This window comes from Lolium rigidum, chromosome 3 (assembly GCF_022539505.1).
Source record: "Lolium rigidum isolate FL_2022 chromosome 3, APGP_CSIRO_Lrig_0.1, whole genome shotgun sequence".
Classification (NCBI taxonomy): Eukaryota; Viridiplantae; Streptophyta; class Magnoliopsida; order Poales; family Poaceae; genus Lolium; species Lolium rigidum.
The window spans coordinates 374294712-374305301 of NC_061510.1; the positions used below are offsets into that span (position 1 = coordinate 374294712).

Sequence of the window (10590 nt, forward strand, 5' to 3'; positions counted from 1 at the left end):
CCATGCCGTTGATATACCCATAAAGTATACCCACAACAGTAGTACTCGAATAGTGGTCAGTCGAGCTACAGGTGAGTATGTGTCAAAGAAGTCTTCGCCTTCTTTCTGAGTATAACCCTTGGCCACAAGTCGTGCCTTGTACTTTTAAATAGTACCGTCGGGCCTAAGCTTTTTCTTGAACACCCACTTGCATCCTACAGGTTTGCACCCATAAGGACGATCAGTAACCTCCCAAGTTCCATTAGCTAAGATGGAATCCATCTCGCTACGGACAACTTCTTTTCACTAGTCAGCATCCTGAGATGCACAGGCTTCTGAAATAGAAGTGGGAGTATCATCCACGAGGTCCATAATGAAATCATGAGCAAAGGACTTTGCAGTCCTCTGTCTCTTGCTCCTTTTGGGAGCTTCATTTTCTCCCTCCACTGGATTATCATAGTGTTCTATCGCAATGGTAGGTTCAAGAATTGTAACTAACTCCTGACTTGATGAACTAGACATCTCCTGATTTGATGAGCTAGACGTGTCTTTCATGGGAAAGATGTTCTCAAAGAAAGTCGCATCATTCGACTCCATAATTGTACCAACATGCATGTCGGATACCTCGGATTTCACTATCAAAAATCTATAGCCAATTCTATGAAATGCATATCCCAAAAAAACACAATCCACGGTTTTTGGTCCAAGCTTGCGCTTCTTGGGTATTGGCACATTCACTTTCGCCAAGCAACCCCAAGTACGTAAGTAGGAGAGTTTCAGCCTTTTCCTTTCCCATTCCTCAAATGGTGTAATGGTTTTGTTCTTTGTGGGAACACGGTTTAGGACATGACACGCGGGCATTATCGCCTCCCCCCACCATACCTTGGATAGATGACCCAATGTATCTAACATGACGTTAACCAAATCAGTTAGAGTACGGTTCTTTCTTTCGGCCACCCCATTAGACTGAGGTGAGTAGGGAGGCGTCCTCTCATGGATAATACCATGCTCCGCACAAAAAGAGTCAAACTCATTGGAAAAATACTCTCCACCACGATTAGACCTAAGCCGTTTAATCTTTCGAACAAGTTGGTTTTCTGCTTCAGCTTTATAGATTTTAAAGTGATTAAAAGCTTCATCTTTAGATTTCAGAAGGTACACATAACAATATCGAGTGGAGCCATCAATTAAAGTCATGAAGTATATTTTTCCACCTTTTTTCAACTCGCCATTCATCTCACAAAGATCTGAATGTACGAGTTCCAGCGGTGACAAATCTCTTACCTCAGCAGTCTTGTGAGACTTGCGAGGTTGCTTAGCTTGCACACACACTTGACACTTGGAACTCTTGACAGTAGTAAATTTTAGAATTAAATTCATATTGGCGAGCCACGTCATGCACCCAAAATTAATATGACAAAGTCGTGAATGCCGAATATTGAACTCACTATCATTGGTAACATGATTAATATTTGAGTACATAAGTCTGATAAAGATAAGCGGAACAAGCCTCCGCACTCATAACCTTTTCCAACAGATTGTCCATACTTAGAAATTACAACTTTATTGGACTCAAAAACCAACTTAAAACCATCTCGACATAAAAGCGACCCACTGATGAGATTCTTATTGATGGAGGGAACGTGCTGCGCATTCTTCAGCTGGATGGTCTTCCCCGAAGTAAACTTCATATTTACCGTACTAACAACATGAACAGAAGCACGTGCGCCGTTTCCCATCAGCACAGAGCAAGTCCTTGCGACCTGATAAGAATAAAACATGGAAATATCAGAACATACATGTGTATTGGCACCTGTATCAATCGACCAATCAGGAGAGTTACATACTGAAAGGACAGTAGGGGAAATACCGTACCATCATCCTTCATCTCAGTATCGCCAGCAATAACAACATTAGTGGTCTTGCCGCTGTTCCCACGCTTATCATAGCGATTAGGGCAATTAGGAGCCCAATGGTCAGGCTCACCATAGACGTGGCAAGCCCCTTTCTTCTTATCAGTCTTCTTCTTGAAGTTGGTTCAGTGTGAGGCCTTACTCTTGCCATCAAATTTGCCTTTGCCTTTAGATTTGTTATTGTTCTTGAACTTGTGGGATTTGGAGTTTTTCTTCTGTACCATATTGGTACTAGAACCTCCCTCAAAATCTCGAGAACGTGTGTCCTTTGCTCTCGCCTTTTCTTCCACATGTAGAGCCCCAATGAGATCCGAAACGGGAAACTCTTGTCTCTTATGTTTCAGAGAAGTAGCAAAGTTCCTCCATGAAGGAGGAAGCTTGGCAATAATGTCATCGGCCACAAACTTGTTCGGTAAGGTACACTTAAACTGCTCAAGTTCTTTGGCAAGTGAGTGTATCTCATGAGCTTGCTCAACAACGGAGCGCTCACCAGTCATCTTGTATTCATAGTATTGCTCCATGACATACAATTCAGTGCCAGCATCCGAGACCCCAAATTTGGCCTCGTGTGCATCCCACGCATCCTTACCATGCTCAAAAGTCATGTACGGGTCAACAATGTTGTCCGCAATAATACTGAAGAGAGCCGCCTTAAACATGGCATCGACTTTCTTGTAAGCTTCCTCCTGAGCAGGAGAAAGTTCACCCTCAGGTTTGCCAAGAAGGGTGCTATCGTAGTTCCGGTTTTGAAACCAGAGAACTGCCCTCGTGCGCCACCTCTTATAGTGAGAACCATCAAAGAGATGGGCCCAGTAGCAGCGGCAATGCCACTTGAATTCATTTGCCTATAATCAGGTATTTGGATTGTTGAATATATAAGCAAATTATCATATGAATTAATCTGAACTAATAGTTGACAAATTATGACTACAGAAATAGCAGATGAACTAATCATGTATATCAACAGAGTAGATGAACAAATAGCATCTAGACAAGATAAACCTATCGCATCTACTCCAAATAGAAGTACTAGAAACTCTAGCAAGATCTGAAACGAGAAGGATAGAAACGCATACTGTCCAGCGTTGGCGGCAGCAACATCGGCGATGTTGGCGGCATCCTGGTTGTTGTCGCCCATGTTGAGGTTGCCGAAGAGGTTGTCGATATCCGGGAAGAAGTCGTCGTTCGGGAACTCGTCGTCGGACGATGTCGTGTTGCCAGTAGTCGCACGTAAGCGCTCCCCAAAAACCTGATTGCCCCTCACCCGAACAGGTCTACGAGAGGAAGGGTTCCGAAGGCCAACTGTCCCGCCGCTCGGTGCACGCCGAAGGACGGGATGAGGAAGACGAAGGCGGCGGCGCAATAAACTGGAAAGAGGCGGTCACATATGGTGTCTCGTAAAGGATAGGGTTTGCGTCCGTGCTTATATAGTGCGGTTCGGAAAGGTCGTGGGGCGCAGCCCACGCACGAGTCCACGATCCAGAAAAACAGGAACGAAACGGCTGCGTTAACGCGTCCGTTAATGATTCGTAATTGATTACACAATTAATTTCCCGAACAACAAAAAGATAAGCTCGGCAAGATTCCCGCAACCCGCGGCGCGACGGGACGTGCGTGACGAGCCAGCGGCGGAGGAGGAGGAGCGCGAGGGCTCTCTCTCTTCTCACTCACTTACTAGGACTAGAACAGTCCACCTTATATACCACTCCAACTCTCTCCCAACTAGCAATGTGGGCTAAACTTTAGTCCCACCCCTTGCCATTCCCACATAAGCCAAGAAAATTTCAGAATTTGTATTGGGACATGGGCTAAGGTCCAGGGAAAAATTCCAGCCATCATATTTAGATGTATGCATCTGAATCAAATACTTCTTGTCTGAATAAAACTGAACCGTGTAAGTTTTTGGGCATGAAAGGATAGATGATGGTTAGTGACTTGGTGTGGTCGTCGTAGTAAGATAATGTTTATGTGCTGCCCCCTTTCTGCTGCTTTAGGATGAGGATCATAATTTTTGGTTGTTGTATTTCTGCTATAATATCAGACTTCTGGGTACTGTTCAGGGGCTTCTGGCCGTGCGTTTTGTTGCTTGGTGATATCATTTTGTGAATCTCACTGTTATACACCTGTTCTTGAATTTCTGTGCTGATGCGAACCTCTGTTGAGGAGTATCAAGCTCTTGCTTCTGCTATTGCTATGGTTATAGTCCCTGTTGATGTCTCTTTCTTTTCTAAGAAAGTGTCTAACCTGAGGCAAATGGCTGTTTTGTAGTATCAACAGTCGGTGCTAAGATTTTATTTCCTGCCGAGATCTCTTTCCCGTTGAAGCAACCGGCATTTTGTTCACAGTTCAATAAAGTATTGCGTTTCCAGTTGAAGCAACATACATTTTGCTCAGAGAAACGTATACATGCGCATGTTTATTCTTGCCACTGGTAGCAATGATCTATTTGTAGAGAGTAGACGAGTGGACTATTTGCCATGTAGCCAGCTTGTATACAATGGAAAGCCTTTCAGCTTGATGTTTAGTTCTTGATTTTGATTTTGAATTCCTTGTTTCTCATGCATACGAACAAAACAGCCTCTCTGTATTGCGGTTCTTGCTGTATTATGGTTGGGAGCAGAAATGTCCATTTTCTTATTTACAATTGAAATACTCCCTCCGGTTAATATTAATTAACTCTAATATGAATGTATCTAGACACATTTTAGTTCTAGATACATCTATATTGAAGTTAATTAATATGAATCGGAGGGAGTACCTACTTTAATATTTCAGGTGGGATGTGTATGGGATGTCCGCCTCCCACTCTCTCACCTCCCTGTTATCCTGCTGCCCCACCTCCCTGTTATCCCATCAGCCTAAAAACTAGGGATCCTATGGGATGTCCCACTTGTCCCAATAAAACGGGAAAGAGAGAAAAACAACGAGGGCTCAGGCTACTGACGAGTCCAGTTGATGCCAGCATTTGGGTTTTCCTTTCCACGAGAAACAATGCTCATCAACACAACCCGGGTACTACCACCAGGCCAAGAGTAAGGGCATCTCCAGCGGGGCGACGCATATTTATGTCCGTTTGCGTCGGGCACAGACACAAAAAACGTTCGCATGTCCGCATGCGTCTGCCCCTTCTCCAGCGGCAGAGACGCATTTATTTGACCACATGCGTGATTAGAGAGGAGAGAGAGGAAAATATTCTGTTTGTGTGGCTAGGAATAAGCGCATGCGTGATTAAAGTAGGAGAGAGAGGGCTGCATGCAGCCCAACCGGACACAAACGGACGCGCGGACGCGTCCGCAGAGACGCATTCCTGGCGCATATTTGGTCCACGTTTGCGTCAGGACGGACACTGCAGACGTTTTGCGTCGCCCCGTTGGAGGGCGTTTTTGTCCGCGCAGACGCAAACGGACGAAAAACGTCTGTTTGCGTCGCCCCGCTGGAGATTCCCTAAAGAAAACGAGCACATACAACCTCCAGAACTGATTGATTGAAGCTCTAGGCCAAGAAAACGTAAAGAACATTTACAGGCACACACTAAATCTGACACACAGTTGTCATCACAGAAAATTATAAACTCAGCAATAATCCTGTCTACTGAGAGGATTTTTCTGGTGTGAATCGATGGATGCTTCATCCAGCTTCTCCATCCTTCTATTATAATGTTTACAAGTTACAGTTAAGCCCCTCTATTACTTTACATATTACAAGGACCTCCAACACTCCCCCTCAAGATGGGGCAAAGATATCAATAAGCCCCATCTTGTTACAAGTTCTAGCAAAGGATACAACACTCATTCCCTTGGTCAAAACATCAGCTAGTTGATCTACAGATTTAACATAAGTAACTTGAAGTACACCCTTCTCTAGTTTTTCTTTGATGAAGTGTCTATCTATTTCAACGTGCTTAGTCCTGTCATGGTGAACTGGATTGTGCACAATATTAATTGCAGCCTGATTGTCACGGTACAAGCTGGAGAGGAACACTCTGGTGCAGCTGTAGTTCTATTAATAACATTTTTATCCACATCAACTCACATAACCCGGATGCCATTGCTCTAAATTCAGCCTCGGCTGTAGACCTTGCAACTACCGCCTGTTTTTTACTCCTCCAACTAATTAAGTTACCACCAAGAAACATGCAGTAACCCGACGTAGACCTTCGGTCATCTAAACACCCAGCCCAATCAGCATCCGTATACCCCTCAATATTCAGATGTCCATTAGCAGAAAACAAGATTCCTTTTCCAGGGCAACCTTTAAGATATCTAAGAATTCGGTTCACTGCGTCCATATGATCAGAACGGGGATCATGCATATATCTACTCACCACACTGACAGCATATGCTATATCTGGTCTAGTATGTGATAGATATATGAGTCGCCCAACTAATCGCTGGTATTGTTGTTTATCCACATAATACCCATAGTCAGCAGTTATGCGATGATTTGATTCAATTGGTGTGGCTGCTGGTTTGCAATTTAGCATTCCAGTTTCAGTGAGCAAATCTACCACATATTTCCTTTGTGAGAGATAAATACCTTGCACACCATATAGGACTTCAATTCCGAGGAAATAGTGAAGATGGCCCAGATCTTGAACTTCAAACGTTTTTGCCAGTGACTCCTTCAAACAAGATATTTCTCCATCATCATGGTTTCGCTTGTAAAACAGGGTATGATCAGCATTGCTTTGTTTAAAACCCATTGAACAAATCTCATTCCGGAATCGTCCAAACCATGCTCTAGGTGACTGTTTTAACCCATATAAAGTCTTTTTCAGCCTGCACACTTTACCCTTAGTCTCTTGTGCACTAAACCCAGGAGGAATCTCCATATAAACTTCTTCATGCAAATCTCCATGAAGAAAGGCATTCTTTACGTCCATTTGAAACAATTTCCACTTATTATTTGCTGCTATAGATATAAGGGTCCTGATGGTGTTCATTTTCGCCACCGGTGCGAAGGTCTCATCATAATCCACTCCATAGGTTTGACTATAACCCTTTGCCACTAATCTAGCTTTATATCTTTCTACTTCACCATTTGGATTTTGTTTCACGGTAAATACCCACTTACAACCAACAACCCTTTTATTAGAAGGGAGAGCAGTGAGTACCCACGTGTTGTTCTTGTCAAGCGCTGCCATCTCCTCCATCATAGCTTCCCTCCATTCTGGATATTGCTTTGCTTCCCGCCAATCACGTGGTATAGGTAAAGTGGAATCTAGTGCAGCTATAAATGATTTGTACTGAGAACCCACAGATAAGTATGAAACATAATTAGAAAGATCATATGGAGACAAATTTTGTGGTAATTTTCCAGCTGTGGCACGAGGCTGTTTTCTGAGAGCGATAGGAATATCTAAATCATCCGAGCAGAGATGTGTACCATCGTTTGGAGGAGATGACCCATGCAAATCTGATTGCGTCAGCCCAACCGAGGTCTCTTCTTGTGCTTGTAGTACATGCTTTTCTTGATGATGTTGATGTCTCCGTGAATACACTTGAAGATTTTGCTCTTCGTTGAATCTTGGCCACTGTATAGCTTCATTTGATGTGTCTTGATGCTCCCCCTGAACCTGTTCTTGCCCTGCATTTAACTCACACACATCATCATGCACATCTTCTCTAGGTATAACTCCAACTATTGTATCTCTTGATGCCATGATCTGATTCTCATCTTCCTTATCTTCCCCTATTTCACAATTTAAATCTGAAACATCATTTGTAAACATGTCTAGAAACACATCAGTAAGGTCAGTTGGCTCCCCATAAAATGATTCATTCTCCCTAAACGTTACATCCATACTAATAAACATTCTTTTCTAAGTAGGACACCAACATTTATAACCCTTTTGTTTCCCTGAATATCCAACAAATATACATTTTAAAGCTCTAGGATCTAATTTACCAACCGAAGGCCTGTAATCCTTCACAAAGCATACACACCCAAACACTTTTGGAGGCACCACAAATGTGTTCTCACCAGTTAGACATTCTATTGGAGTCTTATGTTCAAGTACCCTTGATGGCATCCTGTTTATCAAATAAGCTGCTGTCATTATAGCCTCACTCCATAGATATTTAGGTACATTCATTGCGAACATTAGGCTTCTGGTAACGTCTAAAAGATGCCTGTTTTTCTTTCAGCCAAACCATTTTGTTCTGAAGTACCTGGGCAGGTAGTTTGATGAATAATCCCAAAGCTAGATAAATACTCGTCAAACTCTCTATTTAAATACTCCGTACCATTATCCGTACGAAATATTTTCACACAAGCATTATATTGGGTCATAATCAAACTATGGAAATCTCGGAAGCATTCAAACACATCACTTTTATGTCTTAATACATAAACCCAGGTAGCCCTGGTGCAACAGTCAATAAAAGTAACAAAATAGCGATAGCCATTGATCGATCTCACACCACTAGGCCCCCATACATCAGAGTGAATAGTATGCAGGGGTTGAGTACTTCTGTTATCCGATGACACATAAGAACTCCGAGTGTGCTTCCCAAACTCACAGGCGTCACATACTAAACTATCCTTCTTAATCCTACTATAGAGATTAGGATAGAGCTGACCCAGCGTAGCAAAGGACATATGCCCTAGCCGACGATGTTGGAGTAGAAACTCGTTTAGAGGAGAGGGTGACAGAACAGTAGCTACCACGGGTGAAATATCCTTATCAAGGTAGTACAACCCATCATGCATCCTCCCCGTCCCAAGCCTTCTTCCAGTCCCAAGCTCCTGAAACAAACACCATGACGGGAAGAACAAAGCAACACAATTCAACTCATTTGTAATGCCACTGATAGACAAAAGATATATTGGAAATGAGGGAACATGCAACACAGAAGATAAAGATATGTTAGGGCTGCACACAACTGTCCCAAAACCCATGATATGTTGTGTCGATCCATCGGCAAGTTTAACGGTTTCTCTCTTTGAACTAGGGAAATATTTCAAGAAGTCCTTGTAGGATCCAGCCATGTGTCGTGATGCACCCGAATCAATTAACCATGGTGCATCATTGCAATTATACTTAGTGGAATTAGAGATATTACCACAAATTTCAGTAGAGGCAGTAGCAGGTTGGTTAGGTCCTTTAGCACCCTGTTTCATCCCTTTGAACTGCTGCCATTCTTCTAGCTCAGCGGCAGTCATCTCAACTTTTATATTTTGTGATACATCATCAACAGTGGTTGAAGCATTTGCCCTTCCAGCTTGCCGTGTTCCTTGGCCACGACCACCACCACTATAGCCTTGAAGGGGACGTCCACGACCACGGCCTCTCCAGACCTGACCTCGCCCTCCTCCAATTAGTTCAGGACAATTTGCCTTCAAGTGCCCTGGTTGACCACATTCGAAACATGTTCTGTCATATGTAGTTGTCCCAAGTTTTTGATAATTACCACCTCCTACAGCGAGCAAGGCTGAGCGCCTTTGTGATATGCCATGCACCATTGGTCCCGCTGCCTCCAATTTGAGACGAGTCTCCTCGCTTATTATTGCAGAAACCGCTTGCTCTAGACTTGGCAACTTCTCACTACCATACAGAGCAGCCCTCCTATTTTCAAACCTGTGATGGAGACCATTTAGGAAATCCCTAAAACGCCTTTTCTCATTCCACTTATTGTATTTCTCAATACATTTGCCACATTCCATCTCAACAGGATCATAGTAGTCTAGATCACTCTACAATCTCTTCAATTCCAACACATACTCGACCACAGTCTTCTCACCTTGGCTCAACTCTTGCAATTCCTTCTGAATTTTACATGCCAACATTTCATTTCCCACTCCTGAAAATGTACCCTTGAGGAGCCTCCAAATTTCTGAAGCTTCCTTGATCCTCTCAACTTGTTTGGCGATCTGAGATGACACTGAACTTAACAGCCAAGCCCTCACCAAAGCATTAGTCACCTTCCACTTCTGACCCTCTTTAGAATCCTCTTCCATGGGTTTCTTTATCGTTCCGAGTATGTATCCCTCTAATTTTCTTGAGACCAAGATGGTTTCAGCATGCTCTGCCCAGCTGACATAGGTTTCTGGACCTTCCAGTTTTATATGTGGCAGCTGTAATGGATGAATTTCCTCCTTAATCTCAGCTTCAGGTCTTAGTTCTCCTTGTTGTCTGCTAAGGGCATCCAGCAAAGGCCTGTACTTGTCATCCATTGCCTTCAGAACAGCTGCAAGCTCCCCAACCGTGACCCCCGCAGGAGCACCTGAGTTATCTCCCATCTTCCACCAACACCACTAATCTACAGCACTACAACCTCTCCCAAAAGATTTGATCACAACACACCTCCAGAAATCGCAGGCAGCAGCAACACACCACCAGCAATCCTTCTTCTCTCCACTCCAGCCTCCAGGACAGCAGCAACACACCACCAGCAATCCAGCCTCCAGGACAGCAGCAGCCACAGCACCTATTCTCCTCTTCAAATGTCTTGCTACAGGTGATCTGCTCCTCCCAGATCTCAGCACAGGAGACCAGGACCAAGCTCCAGCAACCTCCTTTCTCCTAGGGCTCGTCTCCAACCACAAGTGACAGGATACGACCCCCTTCTTCTCCTTTCCGATCCAGAGCCGCAACACCTCCTTCCCTCCACTTCTCCTCACCGGGATCTCCAGAACGGGAACCGGCTCAACGCCGGCGAGGGCCGAGCGCCTCCTGCTCTGATACCATGTCTACTGA

General features: G+C 43.9%; 1 protein-coding gene across 1 annotated transcript; it reads right to left on the minus strand.

Moving 5' to 3' along the window:
* Positions 1–8191: 8191 nt before the first annotated feature.
* On the minus strand, positions 8192–9510 carry LOC124700566. Its single transcript, XM_047232667.1, has 2 exons — positions 8957–9510; positions 8192–8639 (listed from the first exon to the last, which is right to left on the minus strand). Exons 1-2 carry the CDS (start codon positions 9354–9356, stop codon positions 8596–8598), a joined length of 444 nt encoding a protein of 147 aa, XP_047088623.1. The 5' UTR covers positions 9357–9510; the 3' UTR covers positions 8192–8595.
* Positions 9511–10590: the final 1080 nt, after the last annotated feature.